The 23,917-nt window shown below is 36.6% G+C and overlaps 1 protein-coding gene and 1 long non-coding RNA gene across 2 annotated transcripts in view; one reads left to right on the forward strand and one right to left on the reverse strand.

Moving 5' to 3' along the window:
• The window catches only part of LOC115232669 (dynein regulatory complex subunit 3-like), a 75,750-nt gene that overhangs the window by 35,912 nt on the left and 15,921 nt on the right, over positions 1-23,917 (reverse strand). Inside the window, exons 3-8 of the mRNA XM_029802688.2 lie at positions 21,315-21,431; positions 18,715-18,881; positions 15,429-15,575; positions 12,870-12,989; positions 5,273-5,385; positions 2,497-2,671 (exon numbers count right to left, since the gene is read on the reverse strand). Coding sequence (XP_029658548.1) covers positions 2,497-2,671; positions 5,273-5,385; positions 12,870-12,989; positions 15,429-15,575; positions 18,715-18,881; positions 21,315-21,431 — 839 coding nt within the window. The remainder of the gene's footprint in view (positions 1-2,496; positions 2,672-5,272; positions 5,386-12,869; positions 12,990-15,428; positions 15,576-18,714; positions 18,882-21,314; positions 21,432-23,917) is intronic.
• Positions 6,915-12,869, forward strand: LOC118761694. Its single transcript, XR_004997570.1, has 3 exons — positions 6,915-7,057; positions 9,244-9,245; positions 12,859-12,869. It is a non-coding gene; the product is annotated as an uncharacterized LOC118761694 (long non-coding RNA).

Below are 23,917 nucleotides of genomic sequence, written 5' to 3' on the forward strand. Positions count from 1 at the left end.
ATTGTCCTGAGGCCGTGGTGGAAGCTGAGATTGGCTACTTTGAGTAAACTGTTATCTCCCAGCTATAATCTAGTTGAAATTTTGATTTTTTAAAAATATTTTTATTCTTGGATGGGATATTGTGTTTTTTTTTTCTTTTATGCAAACTGTCAAATTTTATACATATATACAATATTATATTAACACAGAATGACCAATGGTAGCAGGAATTGAACTCAAAGATCTAGCAAGGTATTTAGTCCAATACTGTTCTACTTGCTATTCTCTTCCTGCAATAAATTGTATTATTTATAGAAACCTAAACTATTCATAACTTCATATGAGAAACATGTTTGGCCATGAGGAAATATTACCTTACTTGGAAACAGGTTGAGGGCTACTTCAATAAATTCCATCTAAACCCCATGCAAGCATAGAAAAGTGGACATTAAATGACAATGATGATTGTGGTGGTGATGATGATGATGATGATGATGATGATGATGATGATGCTACTAAAGGTACTTGTCTGTCCTTGAGATTTTACAAACCACGAAATAAAACAGTGGAAAAATAATGAATTACATAAAATAGTGAAAAGTGACCAAAATCTAATTGGAATCAATTGCCATCAATTCTGTTCAATTTCAATAAGATAGATAACAAGTAAAAAAAAAAAAAAATCAATGACTTGTAAATGTGATAATGCAGTCAATAATTCCTTTGAACACTATAACTTATTCAACCAAATCTTTAAATAGTTTCTCTTGTTTAAACTCACATATTTGCTTTTGTTTTTTTGTTTCTTTACTATCATTTACCTCGCAACCAATAGTGCAATAGTATGTTACAGTACATTTATCAGAATATAATACCTATTAATTACCAAAATAAATCAATACTGTTCAATACGAGGATCCCAATCCCATATAAAAAAAGAAAATCAAAGTGTATTAATGCACAATCAATTCCAGTTAGGCAGCATGGAATGCAATGACATTTCTTGTTTGTGTATTTTTCTTTTTTCGTTTTCTTTGCCATTGTCCTCCTGTGACATTGATATAAGTATAATGGGTTACTAGAATAGAAACACCAGTTGTCTGAATTTCTTTTAATAGAGGAAGGAATATTAGATTTCCAGATTAGATAGGGGGAGTCACTGTCATCATCATCATCATCACCACCACCACCACCACCATCATTATCATCCTCCTCATCATCATCATTATCTTCTTTTCAAATCCCCTTTTCCATACTGGTGTGGGTTGGATGGTTCAACAGAAACCAGTGAGCTAGAGGAGTGCATTGCGCTCCAATGTCTGCTTTGGTATGGATTCTACAGCCCCAACACCATTCTGCATGCTGACTACTTCACAGTGTGTCCTGAGTGCTTTTTTTCATGGCACCAACACTGGTGATTACCAAGTACTTACAAAATAAGATCCCCACCTCCTCGAGTGAGCAGGGTACACTATTAAGGAATGGGTAAAAAATGATTGAGGGACAGGAACAGGTTTCTTGCTGAAGAGGTAAATAAATGCCTGTCTCCTCTAAGTTGGAAAATGCAAGAGAAAGAAAGACATGAGAAACTAAGGCTTCCATGAAAAGGCATAGTCTACCAAACAACATGACATCTCTGTTTCTCTTGAATTTAGACCCATATCATTATTACTATCACTATCTAACGCAGCAAGCTAACAGAAGGTAAAGACAGATGAAGGAAGAACAGACAAAATGCTTAGCAGCATTTCATCTGTCTTTACCTTTTCAGTTCAAATTCCACCGAGGTCGACTTTGCCTTTTGTCCTTTTGGGGTTGATAAAATAAGCATCAGTTGAGTCCTGGGGTCGATGTAATCAACTAGCCCCCACCCCACTCCACCCACACACACACTTCCCTAAAATTGCCGGCAGCAGCGGTGGTGGCGGTGATGGTGGTGGTCATTAAATCCTTAGCTGGCAACCAGAAGGGGATGCCATACTCTCAACCAATACACTGCAGTGGTCACCGCTGGATGACAGACTCTGGTGATGATGTTATTCCATACTTTCTGATCCATGGTGCTAACCTTAGCATGCTTGAGGTTGAGGTGCTGTGACTTCAGGCCTTCTTCAGTTTGTTTCACCCTTGTCTTCTTTGGTATACTGTGCTGGATTCTCCAGTGCATGGGTCGCTACCACCACAAAAATTGGTAGTCATCTGGTGCTCACCCTGCAGACGATTGGTTGCTGCTAACATTGTTCTTGGGTGTTAAATGATGATGAGGATGATGATGAGGATGATGATGAGTAACAGGTGTGGTTAAGAAGTTTGTTTTGCAGTCATTTGGTTCAAGGTTTCATTTCACATTGCCTCACACTATTATTTTCGTTCAGGTTCTCCAACCCAAAATTTGTGAGTGAAATTTAATTGATGCAAACTTTGTTGGCAGTAACATAAAGTTGGTGGGGGAGGGGGAAAGAAAGAAAAAAGAGAGCAGAATAAAAAGAAAGAAAGAAAAGAAGAAGAATTTCTTACCTTGTCTTTGTACTCAATGAATTCATTGAAAGCTTTAGTAGACAATTCCTTGTTCTCTGCTTTCGCATCTTCTACACATTGCCAAAATGTATCCACTTCATCTTTTATTCTGATGTGTTCCACAGTGCCAAAATTGAAGATTTGATTAGACACAGCTAATATTTTTGATTTGAAAATGGAGAAGTTAAGGAAATGTTAACGTGGTCTCACAAATAAAAAAAAACTGGTTTCTATTCCATTATATGTAAACAAACATAAGTTGGCTTTAAAGCGTTGAAATGTATTGTAGAAGTAGAAAGATATATTTCTCAACGCGTAAATACTGACAGAACAACCTATCTCTATATATATAAAGCTGAAGTTGTCTGTGTATGGCAGGTTTGGTGGCCTTCAACTAACACTATCTCCTCCAAGACCCTGCAGCACAAGTTGACCAAAATTGAGAGTATGATAGAAGAAGGCTTGCTCTTCCTTCCGTAGAAGAAAAAATTCAAATTGGACCATGTTAACACCAAAAATTATTTACATCAAAAAGGTGCTCTTTTTCTATAAAAATCCCTATTTTTTACGATTTTTTTACTGCTGTGTCACCATTTTTCGGTGTATTTCAACCAGAAAAAATGTTCATTTAAAGAGAATAACAAGCTACATAATGCAAAATGTTTTACTTTTCAAAAATTCCAATTCTAAAGGATCAAAACAAACCCGAGCAACGCCGGGCGATACTGCTAGTATAGGATAAAATGCTTTTAGAGCATGGCTGGTCGCTGACAAATTTTTCTGCTCTAAAAGGATTTTATCCTATATATGCTGTTCTATCAGTATTTACATGTTGAAAAATATAGCTTCTATTCATTGTAAATCAAAAATGTGTAGAAACAATTGAATGTTTTATCTATAAACACATTGACCTTCCAATGAGACTCAGGTAACTATGCATCTGGGGAGGAGATTCCACAAAGGTAGTCATCATCATTATCATCATTTAATGTTCCCTTTTCCATGCATGCATGGGTTGGACAGATCTGATCAATTATAATTTTTTTTGCTTACAAATTACAAGTTTATCTTTAGCTAATCTGTATTTAACCCTTTAGCATTCAGATTACTCTGCCAAATGTAATGCTTATTTATTCACATTGTTTTGAATTAATCATGCATTATCTCATGGCTTTGAGATTTCAATGATGAGATTGTTTATTTTTAAAATAGAATGATATTGTAGGGTAGGTGCAAGAGGCCAGATCAGGCCAGTTTGAAAATTAAACAGGTAAAATATTTGGGCCAGATATACTTTTCTACTCAAAGCACAAGGCCCGAAATTCGTGAGGGAGGATGCCAGTCGATTGTATCGATCCAGTATGCAACTGGTACTTAATTTATCAACCCCAAAAGGACGAAAGGCAAAGTCAACCTCAGTGGAATTTGAATTCAGAACATAAAGACAGACAAAATACCACTAAGCATTTCACCCAGCATGCTAACATCTCTGCTAGCTCACCGCCTTTATTTGGGCCAGATATAGTCAGTTTAAATGCTAATCAGAAAACATTGGTATTTATTTAACCAGCAAGCTGCAGTTTTTTTAATGTCTACTTTTCTATGCTTGGGTGAGTGTATACTGAAGCAGAGATCCTATGACCAGATGCCCTTTCTGTCACCAACTCCCACTTGTTTCCAACTGGGGTAATAATCTTCCACTCTACTGAACAATCTGGACATGTTGTGTGTAAAGAACTGAAATCAAAGGACTCTGTATGAATGAGCCCTTTGTTTAAAAAGATCACACAACATGTCAAGAAACCCAAACATGCTTTCATGGTGGACTACAAACAGATGAATACTGACAGGAAGTCATAGTTTACAAACCAGTGAAAATGAGGATGCTCTGTCACCACCTTCTCATAGTTCAATCCCTTAGCATGATGCCACGCAGCTCACAGTATTAAAGATCCTCTTTGACTGAGTGGAAGTAAAGTAGAGACAGGGGAGGTTTTACCACATAAAAAGCACCCAATACACTTATTTAAGTGATTGGTGTTCAGAAGGGCATCCAACCAATAGAATCCCTGCCAAAGCAGACACTGGAATTTGGTACAGTCCTCTGGCTTGCCAGCTCCAGTCAAAATGTCCAAACCATGCCAGTATGTCAAATGAACATTAAATAACGACGATGACACCACCGACGCCAAAGATGACAACGACGACGACGACGACCACCACCACCACCACCACCACCATCACCATCATCATCACCATCATCATCATCATCATCATCATCATCATTTAATGTATGAAAGAATGGGCCCAAACAGGTTTCTTACAGTAGAACTACATGGGAGTAACCAAGATGGAACTAGAAAGAGAAATGAAATATACAGTGAATAAAAGTTGAGTGGGGACGAAAGAACAAGAACTGTAGACAGGTAGGGGTTGTAAGAATGTACAGGGAAAGTGGGGATGAATAGGGGTGATGGGGTGGATATAATGAATGAAGAAGAAGGGTTTAGAGGTCGTTAACAATAAATATGAGTCAGAGGGAGTGCAGGGAAGAATAGGTGGTGATTGTATAGATTAGGTGAAAATGGAAAAAAAAGAATGGACTCAGCTTCCTAAAGGCTTGCTTCTACTATGTGATGCTTACTACAAAAATTCCACATTAAAGAATAAATAAGTTTCGTTTTACCTTTGTACTATGTGATTTACCTATGGATCAATTTGTTAAAATGATATATATAAAAATACATCAAGAGATATATGATAAAGTCATGGATATTAGATCATTTCATCTGCAATACCAGGCATGTCATTCAGTTTCCTGCCTTCAACATCATCTGCATACAAGCTTATATAAAGAAGATCATCTTTGAAGCTTTCTACATATGCCTCCTGCAAAATGGAGAACAACAATTTCTTTAATACAAAATATAACATAACAAGCAAAATGTGTACGTGTGTGTACATATATATCAGATTTATGTTAGAGAAACAAAGAAAAGAAAATGCTTTTGAGAACTTTATCAGAGATAAAAGTAAGAAAGTATTAATGTTTTATCAAAATATTCAACCAGTTTCAATCACTTTCGAAAGACTATTTAGTAAGGCTTAAATAAAAGGAAAAATGAATTAAAATAAATTAAATTAATCTTTTATGATATCAAGTTCACCTACAAGCAGCAGGAGTGCCTATCAGCATGACTAAATCCTCTTAAAATGACTGAAACTGGTTGCATATTTTGGTAAAAATTGTAAATACTTTCTTACCTTTATCCATGATTAAGTTCTCAAAGCATTTTCTTCTTTTTGTTTGAGCCAAAAGCTAATCTTTATACTCTATAGTTGTGTACACAGAGGTTCCAGTGCATTGCTTTGTTTTTTGCTGTTAAAATGGCTCTGTTGCTATCACAGAAGAAACAATGCTAAAATAGACACTGAAACATGACAATCCTCTGACTTGTCAGATCCTGTTGAACTGTTTAACCTATGCCAGCATGGAAGATGAATGTTAATGATGATAAGGATATCTGTGTGTGAGAGAGAGAGAGAGAGAGAGAGGAGAGAGAGAGAGAAGGCAATGGCCCAGTGGTTAGTGTGTTGCACTTACAATCACAAGATCATGGTTTTGATCCCTAGACCAGCAGTGCATTGTGTTTCTGAGCAAAGCACTTCATTTCACATTGCTCCAGTCCACTCATTTGTAAATGGGTAATCCTGCAGCAGACTGATTTTCCATTTAAGGGAAATGTTGGCCTGCCTGCTTAGCCAGTCAGGTCATATCATTCAAAAGCTATCAAAATTTGAGGAAGCACATTGTGACCAGCATCTGATAGCCTAGTCAATACAGTGATACAGTGATATATCATCATCATCATCATCATCATTTAACATCCATTTTCCACGCTGGCATGGATTGGACGGTTTGACAGGAGCTAACTAGTTGAAGGACTGTTCAGGCTCCCTGTTTGTTTTGGCATGGTTTCTATGGCTGGATGCCCTTCCTAATACCAACCACTTTACAGAGTGTACTGAGTGCTCTTATGTGGCACTGGCACAGGTGCTATTTACATGGCAGCAGTACCTATGAGCCCATGAGATTAGGAGCTGCTCAGCTGGAGAAGATTGCAAGGGGTGAGCCTGTCTGCAATTTAAATACACAACTGAAAGAGCTACTAATAGTTTCATACTCTTATGATACTTGAACAGGTATATTTATAAAATATGCCATGTGTCTTAAAGCAAGCACAGTGCTTGTTTACATATTTGGTTGGTTTATAATGGCATAAGTGGCTTTGGGCCACTTATGATATATGCTACTTCTTCATACAAAAAAAATTCTATTTTTATTTTCTTTTTCATTTACATCTATCCCTATAATGGTCTAAGCTTGCCCTTGGTTTTTAAGTTTAACTGACCAATTATATTGATGGCTGGACTTTGGTCAATCCCATTATGGACAACAGGTGGTTGGTCTTTAAAATATATCAGTAAGTATATTAATGTAATAATTTTATGGGTATGTTATTTGGATAAATATTAATTAGTACTATTTACAAATTCTTAAGTTCTTTTTATTTAATTCTTTTTCTAGACCTATTGGCGAATCCCATTATATCAAAGTACTTGTTTTATTTTTTTAATTATTTATACACCCTGGTACCCCCAAAGAAAGATTGATCCACCAAATAATTTTCTAGTTTAGTCATTTGCTCGACTTCAAGCATTACACTGCAAAATGGTATGATTCAAATATTTTAAGCCTTCTTTCCCCATCTCGAGGCCCTGTTCTTTTCTCTTCTCTTCTCTTATTTTATGCATTTGTCCGCATTCTGATGAAGTTCCATGTACCAGATCAGATGTGCTATAGCATATGATGAATATTATTCTCAGAATTTTCTTTGGCAGCAGTGACAAACATTGGAAGCAGAAATGGTTTTGTATTGAATAAAATAATAATCAATAGTAGTCAATTTGTTTGTTGATCAAGAATTTTCTCCATTTTCTGCTTAATTTAAATTTGATTCCTGATAAACTCTTATTTATTTTGTTATTGCCTACATCCTATGAACATAGTATGCTTGCATATCTATGCCCAGGCTTAACATAGGTAATTTATAGAAAAAACAGATATTCTTATCCCTTAGACAGTTATTTCAACCACTAATTCTACTAACCTATATATATATATATATATATATATATATATATATATATATATATATATATATATATATATGAATGTATGTATATATATATAGTTGAAATTTACAGAAAAACAAAAGACAAAGACAGGTGTATAAACAAACAAGGTGTATTAGTTTGACACTTGGGAAGGTGAGAAAGGCTTTTATGTTTTGAGCCTACACACTTCAACAGAAAGGAACAAAATGAAATAAACAGAGAGAGAATAAAAAGAATTTGTGGATTTAACAGTCAATCATACGACTGGTTGGAAGAAGGTAGTTGGACAGGAGACTAGGAAGAAGGGGAGATAACAAAGTATTGGCGATTCCAAAATGAAAGTGCACATGCGTGTGTGTATGTGAGGGTGTGTAAGTGTGTGCATGCTAGTCAGCTATCCCTGTACTTCAGCAGTTGAATAGTTTTCAATGTGTTAATTAATAAAGGTAAACATAATATGAGGCCAGTGTCATCAGTATGTCTGCTAGGGCTTAATACAGATTGTCAGCAAGGTCACAGGATGATTTCAAAATGTGTCTCAACAACATCTACTCAGATGCATAAAGCTTTTGTTCTCAAGTTAGTCACCTGCTGTTCATGTGAGAGCATCTTTTTATGCACACACACACACACCACACACACACACAAATACAAACACAGACACACACATATACACACTTGTGCACACATATAGCTTGTCTCTCTCTCCCTCTTTCTCTCTCTCTCATTTCTTTCTTCTTTTTCTTCTTCCACCACCTGTCTATCATTCTGTCTGTCTGTCACTCTGTCTCTCTCTCTCTATCTATCTAGCTATCTGTATATCTATCTATCTATCTATCTATCTATCTATCTATCTATCTATCTATCTATCTATCTATCTATCTATTTATCTACCTATCTATCTATCTATCTATCTATCTATTTATCTATCTATCTATCTATCTCTTTCTCTCTTTCTCTCTCTCACCATCTCTCTCTTTCTCTCTATCTATCTAGCTAGCTATCCACTCTCTATTTATCTGTCTACTTGTCTAACCCTGCACATATTGTTTGTTATTTCACATCTTGGTGCCGCTAGTCTTAGCAGAATAAAAATTCCAATGCATTTGTTATTGTTGTTGCTGCTCTGATAGTAGTGTTTACACTGGTTGAGACAGAGGTAGTTGTGTGATGTTTGGGTAGTGTTTATATTTTGTGATGGCCAATGTCAGAGTAGTGATTGTGATATATCTTTTTATCTTTCACTTGTTTCAGTCATTAGACTGCAGTCATGCGGGAGCACTGCCTTGAAAATTTTTAGTCAAATGAAGTGATCTCAGTACTTATTTTTCCCTTTTTCGTTAAGCCTGGTACATATTCTATCAGTCACTTTGCTGAACTGTTAAATTATGGGGACATAACCACACCAACATCAGTTGTCAAGCAATAGCACAAAGACACACACACAAACAAATATAGCACCATTTGAGAGTGGCTGTTGCCAGTACTGCCTGACTGGCCCTCGTACCGGTGGCATGTAAAAGCACCCACTACACTCTTGGAGTGGTTGGCATTAGGAAGGGCATCCAGCTGTAGAAACTCTGCCAGATCAGATTGGAGCCTGGTGCAGCCATCTGGTTTACCAGACCTCAGTCAAATCATCCAGCCCATGCTAGCATGGAAAGCGGATGTTAAACGATGATGATAATGATGATGACAAGCTTCTTTCAATTTCTGTCTACCGAATCTTATCACAAGACTTTGGTCAGCCTGAGGCTATAGTAGAAGACATTTGCCCAAGGTGTCATGCAGTAGAACTGAACCCAGAACGATGTGGTTGGGAAGCAAGTTTCTTATCACACAGTCACAGCTGCACCTATATATCTATTCTTGTTTATCATGGGAGTTTGGTCTCAAAGAAGCACAGTGATAAATGAATCATCTTCATGTAGTTTGTAAAGGAAATGAATAGCAAATTCATTGACATGACAAGCTTCTTTCAGTTTCTGTCTACCAAATCCAATCACAAGGCTTTGGTCAGCCTGAGGCTATAGTAGAAGACATTTACCTAAGGCATCACACAGTAGAACTGAACCCAGAACCATGTGGTTGGGAAACAAGTTTCTTACCACACAACCACAGCTGTGCCTATATATCCATTGTCGTTTATCATGAGGGTTTGGTCTCAAAAAAGCACAGTGATAAATGAATCATCTTCATGCACTTTGTGAAGGAGACATATGGCAAATTCATTGACACCAAACTGCAGCACACAGCAGTGAAGCTTCTATCATCACATATTTTCTTGATCATCTCTACCTTTCCTTGTAAAAAAATCACTTGTCTGCATTAATTGTTAGGACCAGGTGCCTTTGTATTTTCACTTTTCATCGTTGATGGGTGCCAATATGTAATTCATTATAAAAATCACACAGCCTTGCTGCACAGTCATGTAAACACAAGTAATAGTGAGTGCATTCTGGGTAGCTAAGGACTGTGGGTAATTGTTGGGGTGCGTTCTTGTGGTACATGCAGAATCTCCAATGGATTGCTGACTCATGTTACCACAGATCACACTATGATAAGCATAACATGTTTCCATGTTTCACAATTGAGTATATTCCTTGTTATCCCAAATCAGAGATGAACGAATTAGTGACAACTGCTGTTGGTTTATTTACATCCCCCATAACTTAGCAGTTTGGCCAAAAGCAAACAACAGAACAAGTACTAGACTTAAAAGAGAAATACTGGGGACTAAATCCTTCAAGGTGGTATCCCAACATGGCTGCAATCCAATGAGTGAAACAAGTAAAACATAGAAAAAATATGTCTCAAGATTTATGAAAGTCATCATCATTATTGTCATTGTCGTCATTGTTATTTAACATCTGTTTCCATGCTGGCATGGGTTGGATGGCTTGACAGGAACTGGCAAGACCAGGGGCACACCAGGTTCCATAGTTTGTTTTAACTTAGTTTCTACAGCCAGATGCTCTTCCTCATGCCAACCACTTTACAGAGTGTATTGGGTGCTTTTTTATGTGGCATCAGCATCCACACCAACGTTTTTGTTTTGTTTTTTGCACAAAAGTACATAAAATGTATGTGCTGACTCACTGAATATCAAGCAATAGGGTCTGTCATCTTTCAGTACCATCATTTTAGGTCAGTGATTCCTATAACAGACAATGCTGCACCCTGGTATGGAACAATGGGTTTCCTAAGTGGGTATCACAAGTAAAAGTATTCCTGAGGGGCAGGGTTATAGAACTTTAGGTTACTCAATATAAAATTTTCCACATTATTTTACTGCGTTTTTCTACTGAGTAAATTTTGAGAATCTCAAGGAAATGGAAACTCAAAAGCAAAAACCACAATTCCTGTGAAAGGAAATGCATTGATTTTGAAAAGATCCTTCTCTAAGAGAGAACACACTACAATTCTTGAATCATGTCATGAAATAAATGTAGGAATTGCAGCACCACAATCAGACTGTTGAGAATTTTACACCAAAGTTTGGTGAGATAGAAGTATCCCATTCTTATAATCAACAAAAAAGAAAAAGCTACTAAATTTGAACTATTTTTCTTTGATTTCCTTTAATTTTATATCATTTCATTTCACTTCTTTTAGTCAATTCTTCATTCTTTAAGAATAATCAATTTTATACTAATAATAGAAACCTTTCCATAGTTAAACCTGAGACACTAATTCTCTCTCATCTATAGCTGTTGAACTTTGACTTTTATAAGTCTCACATACACCCAGAAAACACACACACATGCACACACACACACACACACACATGCACACACACACACACACATACACACACAATACTTTTTCTTCCTCTCAGATTTTTCAGATAGAAATTTGAGAATAAGATATCAATACTCAACAGAAAAGAAGAGAGAGTGAGGAGAGAGAGAGAAATAAGAAAACACCTTGGGAAACAATAACAACAACCACAATATTAAGCATTTCGGAAAAATAAATTCCAAAAGGGTTTCTTTTGCATTCTAAAGTTGTTTGTTTTGTTTTTTTTGTTTGTTTTTTTTGTAATATAATAGTTGTAGGCAACTTCATACAGTAACAGCATACACCACCCGCTGGCTGTGATTCAGAGTTGTATGACAACTTCATTTTCTAATTGCAGCCAAGACACTTTTCTTGTGTTGTTAATGTCCTTGAGAAAAGCATGAAGACATAGACCTCTAAAAGAAACTAAAGGAAGTGGTGAGTAGTCGAGTACAGAGGTAAGACTCTAGCAAGGCTCCAAATCATGAACCAGTTTTGATTCCTTAATATCTGACCAAAATATTCTTTCTGTTTTATATTCAAACTGGACAGATCAGGCCTTCACACTAACCCTACAATATCATTCTAAAAATTAACAGTTATATCTTAAAAATCTGAAAGCCATAATATAAAGCATGATCAATTCAAAACAATGTGAGTGAATAAGCTTTACATTTGACAGAATAATCTGAATGCTAAAGGGTTAATTTAGGCATAGCTTTTCATTTTCAAAGCCACTGTATGTTAAGCAGCATCATTTTTGCTTTTCTTTTTTTCCCCTTCTAGTTCTAATTTAGGACATTGTGGACAAGTGGTTAAAGCAATGGACTAGAAATCTATTGGAGTTTTCTTGCTTAGGTTCGAAAACTTTGGTAATAGATAATTTATTTTTTAATGGTAGTGCCCCAGCATGGCTACAGCTTCTGAAACCAATAATAGAATGATAGAAGAATGTCCACTGTCATGGAACTGATAGGTCATTACAATCTGAGTTTTTGTTTAAGCTGTGGCCCTCCTAAGTTTAGCTAGTGGGCCATACCTTTTTTGTCCATATTCATTCGACATGGTTTCATTCAACTTGATGTCCTTCCTAATGCCAACCACTTTATAAAGGGTACTGGAATCATTTTTTCTGGCACCAGCTCTAGAGAGGTTGCCATACCTTCAACAAGGCAAAACTAAGAGTTCCCTTGGCTCTATGGTATCTCCATTAGTTCATCTACCACTTCACAAATGGCACATGAAGCCCTCTATTGCAACACTAGTGCTTGTGAGGCTTCCTTGCCCAAGGATCCTCTTAAATCTAAATAGTCTTCACCAATTCTGAGTAATGTGAGCCTTAGTGGGTAGAAGAAAGAATAAATGCAAAAAGGACCAGGATGAGATGCAGAGAAAGAGAAACAGATTGTGATTACCATATCTTTCTTATATTCTTCTCTCATCAGTCGTTGTTCTTCCTCTTTCTGTTGGATTTTCATCTCAGACTCAACAAGTGCATCAAGAGATGTTTGCATTTTCCTGAGAGCATTTTCTCGCTAAAAAATATGAGAAAAAAGTGGCTATGTGGTTAAGAAGTTCACATTGCAAATATGTGGTTTTAGGTTCTGTCTCATTGCATGGCACCATGGGCAAGTGTCTACTACTGTAGATCCAAGACATGTGAGTGAATCTAGTAGATAGAAACTGTGTGGAAGTCTGTTGTGTGTGTGTGTCTTTTTTCTTCATCACCCACTGTTTGACAACTGGTGTTGGGTTGTTTGAATCCCCCCATAACTTAAAGTTTGGCAAAGGAAAAAAATACCACCAGAGTAAGTACCAGAAAAGAGAAGTACTGGGGTCAGTTTGTTTTATAAAACCCTTTCAAGGCAGTACCCCAGTATGGGCTGCATTCCAATTACTGAAACAACTAAAAAAAATAAAAGCTAAAAAGATGACTACTGAGATACAGCTTGTTATGAGTGGCAGCTATATGAGGGGAAAATTAACTACTTTGCAAAGACCTCTCTGCAAGCTTCATAGAATCATACCAAACTTCTTTGCCTCTCTCTTGACATCTCTCACAATCGGTAGCAGATGGAAAATATTTCCAGCTTTCTTAGCTAGGGATAGTGACATAGCTAAGGACAGTATATATTAACAACAGAGGCAGTATTAATACCAAGAGATAATATTTATTCCCACTTAAATATGACTGTTCTGTTAGAACAAACTTTATGAGCATTTCTCTTGTGTTACCTACTGCAGTGAAGTTTGTTCTAACAGAACATCCACATTAACTGTAAATCCTCGAGTATAATCCGCATTTTTTTCCCAAAATTTAAAGGTCAAAATCCCTAGTGCGTACTATATATGAGGTTAAAAATGAAAAATATTTTCTAAGCAATGTCCAAGTCTCTATTTGCTGTCCAGCAATGTTTATTCAGACACATTTTGTGATGTCGGGCGCGAAAATACCTTAAGCTAAGCCTGAAAGCAATGAAGTCATAAAAGAATCATCCATAATTTGCAGTAAGCAACATATATTAAATGTTATTACTGTTATTTCTTTATTTTCTGCAAACAAAATGCACAAAAAAGCTACATGTTGGCATTATGTTATATATACAATAATAATAAAGGACGTTACCATATACATTTTTACAAACCAAGGACGTTATATGAACCTCCTTGACTCAAGTTAGAGAAGAGGTGCGTATTATACACAAGGTTTAGGTTTTTCAGAGGTACAGCCCCCTAAAAATCCCCTGCATATTATACTCAAGGGCGGACTATACTCGAGGATTTACGGTAAGTGGAAATAAATATTACCTCTAGCTAAAGAAAGATGCCAACAAACAGTGCACCATTGACAATTTTCAGCACATAACTCTGCAGAATGCAGAGTTTTAAGATTTTGGTCAAGGTGCTCATGAAGAGGTTGGTGCTTTTTGTTAGTAAGTTAGGTCAGTAGTGCACAGATAAAACTACTGTATGATTTCTGGCTATTCTATATTCACAAAGGGACTGGAAGAGTGATGACATGATGTCACAACTGCAAGCAGACAGCCTCTTTCTTACGAGGGTCTGTGGTGAGGCAAGTCGTGTGCTGCAAGCAGTCATGGTGTAATAGTCCTTGTTGGCGAGGAATCGGCAGAGTCGACATGTGGTTATAACTGTGAGGTTTGGCTGGCTTTCCCATGATCCGACATTTGGAGTGATTGTCAACAGTTGCAACTCAAAGTAAGAGCAAACTTTACTTCATGCCTTACAAAAACACAATCACAAAAGGATGAAAGGCAAAGTTGACATTGGCAGCATTTGAACTCAAAACATAAAGAACCAGAAGAAATGCCAAGTAATTTGTTCAACATGCTAACGCTTTTGTCAGTTCACTGCCTGTGTTGGTATATAATACTGATAATGAAGATGGGAGTAGTAGTAGTAGTAGTAGTAGTAGTAGTAGTAGTAGTAGTAGTAGTAGTAGTAGTAGTAGTAGAAGCAGCAGCAGCAGCAGCAGCAACAGCAGCAGCCGTTCAAGAATTTGGACCTGGAGATCTCCATTTCCAACGACATCGAGGGCCACCTCCCAGTGGTGTCAGGTGTCAATGAAGAGCCCTCGACTACAACAAGACGACCAAATTTTTTTTTCCAAGGTCTGGGGTCTCCAGCCCCTAAACCCTAGACCATGACCTAATCACCCTTACCTATCTTGTTGCTTAACAACAACAACAACAGCAGCAGCAGTAGTAGTAGTAGTAATAGTGGAGGTGGAAATGCTGATGATGACGATAGCCATGTGATGTAGTGTTAATAATAGTATTGTTAATAGTAGGTTTAATAATGCATGTGGAGGAGAGAGGGACTAGGAATATATCGTTGTTGGTTCTGGCAGTAGTAATGACTGATGATGGTAGTGGTGGTGGTGGTGGTGGTTGTGGTGGTGGTGGTGGTGGTGGTAGTGGTAGTAGTGTTAAGATATAAGAAAGAATACTTACAAATTCTTCCTTGACTAAGGCATAATCGACATACTCCACCCAGTTGAGATAAACAACAACTGTCGTTTTATAGTCTTCCATCTCACAGAAGGGATTACCAGCTAAGTTAATCATTTTTAGCTTTTTGAATTTTCGTAGATACAAGATCTGAAAAAAGGTTAGACAATTAACATTTATTAGCATTGATAGATAATCCATGAGAAAGAATCACAACCATGTGGTCTTGGGTTCAATTTCACTACAAGGCACTCTGGACACATATCTTCTACTATAGCCCCAGGCCAACCAATGCCTTGTGAGTAGATTTGATTAGATGGAACCTAAAAGAAAACCAACACACACACACATACACATACACACATACACACACACACATATATATAATATATATATATATATATGTATATATATATATATATATATATATATATATATATATATATATATATATATATATACGTATATATACTTTTATTGGTTTCAGTCATCTCACTGCAGCTTTCTGGGAATTTATCAAACAAATTGACTCAAAGGCCTATTTTTTAAGCCCAGTACTTATTCTACCAGTCTCTTTTGCTGAACTGCTAAGTTACAGGGATGTAAATATACTAACACTGGTTGTCAAGTGGTGATGGGGAGGACAAGCACAGACACAAAGATATATACATATATAGACAACGAGCTTCTTTCAGTTTCTGTCTACCAAATCCATTCATGAGGTTTTGGTCAGCCTGAGGCTATAGTGGAAGACATTTGCCTAAGGTGTCACACAGTGGGACTGAACCTGGAACCATGTGATTGAGAAACACGCTTCTTACCACACAGCCACACCTAAAAAATAGATGGATTGTGGTTCACTACAGCTGTTTCAGACATGTTTTTTATTGATGGGCAGAAGTGTTGCATCACGCAAAAAAAGTGTTTTCATCAGGTAAATATTAGAACTTCTCAAGAACAAGTACATAGTGCCAAATGATTCAGATCACCCAAATGTGGTCAGAGAGTGAAAAGCTCAAGTTAGTATCAAGTTAATAATGAGGAAATCCTAAAAAGTAAAGGGATAAAGCAGGGTAAAGGTCCTTCCCAAGTTATACAGAATCATAGGGCTGGTTTCTTGGTTTCTCCAGTGTTTATATTCCTCACTGGATAGGATGTTGGTCGATTACAGGATTACTCATTTTTGCCAGCTGAGTGGACTGGAGCAATGTAAAATGAAGTGTTTTGTTCAAGAACACAACGCCTCACCTGGTCCAAGAATTGAAACCACAATCTTACAATCATGAGTCCAACACCCTTAACCGCTAAGCCATACACCTCCATATTCATTAAAGAGCCTGGATCAGAAAGGGAAATAGATGAAGTATGAGGAAGTAAGTGGAGAGAGAAAGACCAAAACGAGGAGAGAGAAGAGAGCACATGATCTTGTTTGACCTCGTAAAGGGTTATAAATAAAATTAATGTTGTTTCTAAATAGTTGATAGGGTCTTTATACTGATAAACAAGAGTAATCATTTAATATACATAATTACAGAATAGCTACTATTAGTTTCACACTTTTATGACACATTAAATTAATAGATTTATATAACATGCCATGTATCTTCTCCAAGCAATCTTTCAGGCTCAGTTCATCATATGTTAGATATATTTAAAACCAGGACACTGGACAATGAGAAAACATGAGAGAAGAGCCAGGAGAAAAAAAAATAATGCGAAGAAGGTTGATGCAAAAATGTGGAACAAAAAGAAAGAAAAGAAAAGTAAAAAAAAAACAAGATCTTCATCTGCTTTGATTGTAGAAATCATAATTAATGTAGTTTATGCAGAATCTGTGAGAGAGCAACTCAATATGAAGCAGGCAGTATTCTCCAGTTATATTATTATGATGATGAAAATGATGATGATGAGGATGAAGAAGATGATGATGATAATGATGATGATAATTATGATGACGACAAGAATGATGATGATGATGATAATGCCAATAACAATGATGACGATGATGATGATGATGATAATGATGACAATGATGATGATTTTGTTTATTATATATGTAGTGAATATATGTAGTGAGAACTACGGGGACAAGTCTTGGTCTTGAAAAGTTAAAAACAGGATTTTTACAGTTTGATGTTGCAAGTAACAAGAGAGACATCTAATTAGAAAGTGTTTTGTTGGCTCTCAGCGTTGATACTGCTCTGCAATATGACCAAAGATTAACATTGATTCAGTCACTATGACAATAATGTCTTTGTAGTCATTGTCACTGATGTCATCATTATCATCATCATCATCATTACTATTATCATCACTGCCAACATCAATACCACAATCATCATCACCACCACCACCACCACTATTACTATTATCATCACCTTTTAGCATGCATGTTCCATGCTGGCATAGAGTGGACAGTTTGGCACCTAGAAATGCATTGTGCTCCAATGTCTGCTTTGGCATGGTTTCTGTGGGTGGATACACTTCATAACATTAGTTTCTTTACAGTAATAATAAATAATTGCGCCCTTTTAAAGCCTAGCCAGGCTCATGGGCCTGGTTTCCTGGTTTCAATGACATATGTGTTCCGCAGCTGGATGGAATGCCAGTCCATCGCAATGTTACTCATTTTTGCCAGCTGAGTGGACTGGAGCAACGTGAAATGAAGTGTTTTGCTCAAGAACACAACGCGTCGCCCGGTCCAGGAATCTAAACCACAATCTTACGATCATGATGCTGACACCCTAGCCACTAAGCCACACGCCTCCTGTGTCCTTTTAAAGTCTAGCCAGGCTCATAGGCCCGGTTTCCCGGTTTCAATGATGTTATGTGTTCCCCAGCTGGACGGGATGCCAGTCCATCACAATGTTACTCATTTTTGCCAGCTGAGTGGACTGGAGCAACGTGAAATGAAGTGTTTTGCTCAAGAACACAACGCATCGCCCGGTCCAAGAATTGAAACCACAATCATATGATCATGATGCTGACACCCTAACCACTAAGCCACATGCCTCCACTACTTTACAGTATTGGGCACTTTTTTTTTTGTGGAACCAGCTCTAATGAGATCATCATGCAGATCACAAGAATAAGGTTATCTTCAAATGGATGTTGTGGGGTGGGGTAGGCCAAAGTACAAAGGGAGGCAATTTTATACCTGGAGATCAGAAATGAAAGTATGAGAGGAAAGACCAGAACAGAATAGATTTTTAGCTGTAAAGGTATCACATGGCTACTCACAAGGAGTGAGCAGGGTGGAGCTTGAAAGAGAGAACATTCTCTTACTCACCATTCGGAGATCATTAATATCATTATTTCCAAGTGAAAGAACTTCCAAGTCCATTAAAGTATCCATGTTTGCAATGGTTGATATTCTGTTATTATACAGAGAAAGATCAGTCAATTTTGTTAGGTTATCCAGCCCTTCAATTTCTTCAATATTGTTAAAGGACAAATCTATTTAATAAAGAGAAAATGGTTAAATATTATTTGGTTTTCTCTTCCTCAACAAGAATGGTAACTAGTTACTCCACCACTATAACAATAACAACAACAGAATCCTCTTAAAACAAAAGCACCCTGTATATTTTGCAAAGTGGTTGGCATTAGGATGGGCATCCAGCCCCATAGAAACTTCACTTAAACAAGCATCAGAGTCTGATGCTGTCAACTAGCTTGTCAGATTTGGTCAATCTGTACAACCCATGACAGCATAGAAAATAAACATTAAATGATGATGATGATGACAATGACGACAACGATGACGGCAATGATGATGATGATGATCTATGCAATTCCATTTTACAAACATTTTACATTGTTATTTTAGTTTGGTATATCAACAAATCAGTAGAAGTGGGTTTTTTTTCTATATTAAATTTGATATTAGAGTGAAGAAGAGGGGACACAGAACAGAGACTAATTAAACATGATAAATTCTCAACTGAAGAATCATCAGGTTATATTTTTGCCATTGAAGCCTTGCTATAGTCAATGCACTGAAATATTCTACCTCCGTTTACTCAAATGCAAAGAGCCAATAATTGTATTTGATCAACTAAGTAAACTTATACAAATTAAATCAACCAAATCAATGAAGGAACCAAATTTCTTTTCACAAATTACTCACCAGCTTTGAGACTATGTTTTTGAATACTGAAACACACAACAGCATGCATTCTTCCAATTATGACATGGTGGTTGCTGATACAGTGATGATTAATCCTTTTATATCAACCTGTATGAGGCCACCCTTAATTCTGGGAAACTAACTTCCTGTTGAAAATTATCTCAATTAAAAACCATAATTAGGATAGCTATTGAATTTGAGAAGAGGTATGAAATAAGAGCTGATACAGATCTCTCCCCAAGGAGCATTGGTAAAGTCTATTTATCAGAAAAACCAAGTAAAACAATGGAGCAGTTCACTAAGAAGATAGTACTTGGATACTTGACATGAAAAACATGAACCATAGAAGGGACTGATCGTGTCAAGAGCTTGCTGTGGGGTACAGACAAGTTTATGACATTCCTCTTTGAAGGCTTCCTCCAGACAATTCAAGAACAAGAGTTCCCCACAAAGTACCTACAGCATAAGAAGCAGAAAACATTAACAGGCAACAAATGTAAGCTGTGTAAGACCAAGACTGTAGACATTAACCACATTATTGCCAACTATGAGAGAATGTCTTCCCATGAAGTATGATGCAGTGGCCAGAACAGTCTGGAACAGGATAATAAAGAAGAAAACATCTACAGACCTATTTGACTATTTTGAGGCTGGTAGATCAAAAGAATATTGGTGATACTTAAAAAATAAATCTGCCACCAAGTTAAAACACAACCAGCTAGATGTAGTTGCATGAAATCAGAAGGGAAAGGTAAGTTCTGCTCTGGAAATCAGCTGCTCTCAGGACACCAATGTGGTTAGAAAATTACAAGGAAAAGAGGAATCATTAATAAAGAGTTTGTAAATCCAGTACCCAAGATACACTTTCAGTTTCATACTTATTATTATTGAAACAGCAGGATACATACAAAACTATCTAGAGCAAAATATGGCTGAACTTGGGATCTTAGGGAGAGAATGCAAATCTTTAATTCATATTCAACAAATGAGCCGGTGGCATGTAAAAGGCACCATTCGAATGTGATCGTTACCAGTGCTGCCTTACTGGCATGTGTAAAAACATTCGAGCGAGGTTGTTGCCAGTACCACCTGACTGGCCTCCATGCCAGTGGCATGTAAAAGCACCCACTACACTCTCGGAGTGGTTGGCGTTAGGAAGGGCATCCAGCTGTAGAAACTCTGTCAGATCAAGATTGGAGCCTGTTGCAGCCATTCTGGTTTGCCAGCCCTCAGTCAAGTCATCCAACCCATGCTAGCATGGAAAGTGGATGTTAAACGATGATGATCATGATCATGATATCAGGGACTATAAAAATCTGCAGGACCTTCTTCAGATTTAAATGATAATGGTTAAAATGAGATGATTTCCTTCACAACCTTACTGCCAAGTACTATAAAATTACTCTAAAATTAAAAAGAGAAAATGAAAGAGACCAAATGAATAAGCAGGCGGGTGGGTGAACAAACAAACAAATGAATGTACATACATGCATGCATGTATGTATGTATGTATGTATGTATGTATGCATGCATGCATGCATACATACATACATACATACTATGGGCTTCTTCTAGTTTACGTCTACCAAATCCACTCTTAAGGCTTTGGTCAGCTAAGAGCGCTCTAGCAGTATGGTTGGGAAGCAAGTCTCTTAATCTCACAACCATGCTGGCACCTTTAACTGAATGAATAAAAACTGCTGAGTGAATGTCAGTGGAATGGGGAAAAAGAATTTCAAATGTAAAAAAATACCTCTTACCCAGCCACACAAGGTTTATAAGTTGATCCAATCCTTCTATTTTTTCAATGACATTATTATCAAGTTGTAGTTTGGTCAGTTTAATGAAGCACCATAAGTTGTCAATCTTCAGAATATCTGACAAATAGCATATATGCTGCATTTTAATTAACATTGAAAACAGTAAATTGTTAACAACATACTATTTCATTAACAACATATAAAATATGGGAACCAAACCAGCAGCAGTAGCAACAGCATTATTTTAATGTTCATACTTTTTCCATACTTGCATGAGTCAGACAGAATTTGTTGAGGCAGGTTTTTTATGGCCGGATGCCCTTCCTGTTGCCAATTCTCACCCGTTTCCAAAGAAATATTTTCCCATGGCTGGATAAGTTTGCATGGGAGATTGAGAACAAAGGACACTGCTTGTATGATGGTGAGATTTGTTTACAATAATCATGTATCATCAAGGCAAGGACCATGGTAATGTTTACATTGTAGTTGTGTGATCATTGTGCATATAGAGTACATGTATTGCATACACCAGATTGTTATCATGAGCTTGAATTGTTGCACATGTTGTCTTGTCTTGAAATGATTTACTGTAAGCATCAAATTATTCACAGCCATGAAATTTTGTGATTTGTTGCATGCTTTGATTTTCTTTACTGATCTGTGCTGCACCCATCCTGCCATTTTTTTTTTGCGAGGATAACAAACTATTTGTTTTTATTTACTTTAATTAAAAAACTTATTAATCATAATGACATTTTACTTTATTAATCTTAATGACATTTTACTTTTCTTTTTCCTCTTTTTTCACGTATATCATTATCTCATGTATTTTTCCTTCTGCCCTTTATACATTGTGCAGAATATTAGGACCACCAGCTAAGAAACGATGTCATTCAACTGAAGAGGTTATTAGAGAATTTCAAAAATACTGGACTGTAAAGTTGAGTATGACTAAGAAAGACAATAAAGCATTATGTATTTTCTGTTCCGAAACTGTTGTTTGTAGAACTTCTTCTGTAAAAAGGCATTTTGAAAGTGTTCATAAGAACTAAGCAATAAAACTGAAGAAGAACAAAAAAAAAATATTTTCTCGTGAACTCAGCAAAACAAAAAGAAACAGGATGATACTTTTATAAGCTTTATCTTCAGCAAGCCCAGTTCCAATTTAGTTGCTGCTAGTTTTGAGGTTTCAAAAGTTATTGCCCAACATGGAAAGCCACTCAGTGATGGGGAATATATTAAAGAAGCTTTGTTAGAGTGTGCACCTTTCCTGTTTGACAATTTTTCAGAAAAGGAAAAGATTATTCAGCACATTAAAGAATTGTCTGTGAGTAGGAGAACAGTTAAGGATAGAATACTTAAGTTGGAGAAGAAAATTTCTGAACAACTGACAAAAGATTTGTCATCATGTAAGTTTTTTTTCTATTTCTATTGATGAAAGTACAGGTATTACATCATCAGCTAGGTTAGCCATTTTTTCTCGATTTTGTAAAGGTGATGAAATATGTGAAGAGATGGTTGCCCTTCTAAAACTGCTTGAATGTACTACTGGGGCTGAAATATGTAAAGCAGCTGTGAATGAATTCTCTTCTCGACAAATTGACATTTCAGAAGTAGTATCCATCACAACAGATCGTATCCCCAGCATGAGTGGTGAGAAGGCAGGATTTGTAAATCTGTTTGCAAAAGAAGTTGGTCATACACTGACAGGTGGTCATTGCATCATACATGAGAAGGTTTTATGTGCAAAAGTTGGCCTGAAGGAACTTCAGGAAGTGATGCAAACTGTTACCAAGGTTGTTAACTACATTTCTGCTCAGGCTTTAAATGATTTCGAGTTTTACTGAATGAGGTTGAATCTGTGTATAAAGGACTGAAAATGTACAACAATGTTCAATGGTTAGCTGAGGTTTGGTTCTGAAACAATTTGTTGAATGTTTAAATGAGATAAACTTCTTTTTGAATGACCACCATGTTTCTTATCAAGAATTGTCTGACATCATGTGGGTTTGTAAACTGGTGTTTTTTGCAGATTTTTGAGAACATTTGAATAACTTGAATGTTAAATTACAGGGCTCTGGTAAGACACTTGATGCTATGTATGGTTACATAAAGGTTTTCGAAATGAAACTAGAAGTTTTTAAGAGGGATGGGGACAATGAGAGATTTAGATACTTCCCAAACCTAAAGAGGTACATCAATAATCTCTCAAAAGATGACAGAAGAGAGTGCCAATGTCTTCAAAAGATGTTTGTAAACATTATCAAGTCAACTGTTGAGCAGTTATTTATAAGGTTTGCTAAATTCAGGAAACTAGAAGACAGCAAAATTCGTGAAGTTTCCAGACATCATCAAACTGGAAGAACTAAACTTACAAATGTTTCCATGGATAGACATGGTTGATTTTCAAATGCAGTTGATTGAATTTCAAAGTAGCTCAATTTTGAAGCAAAAATTTATTGACCTTAGAATTGGCTTAGAAAATATTGGGAAAAAGTGATTAGAAACAGGAGTACCAGAGAGAAGTGTGGGAAAATAATTAATAAGGTCTTAGAATGCCATTCCAGAAAATGTTTCCAACTTAAAAAACTTTTCAACAGCAC

This window comes from Octopus sinensis, linkage group LG2 (genome assembly GCF_006345805.1).
Source record: "Octopus sinensis linkage group LG2, ASM634580v1, whole genome shotgun sequence".
NCBI classification, from domain to species: Eukaryota; Metazoa; Mollusca; class Cephalopoda; order Octopoda; family Octopodidae; genus Octopus; species Octopus sinensis.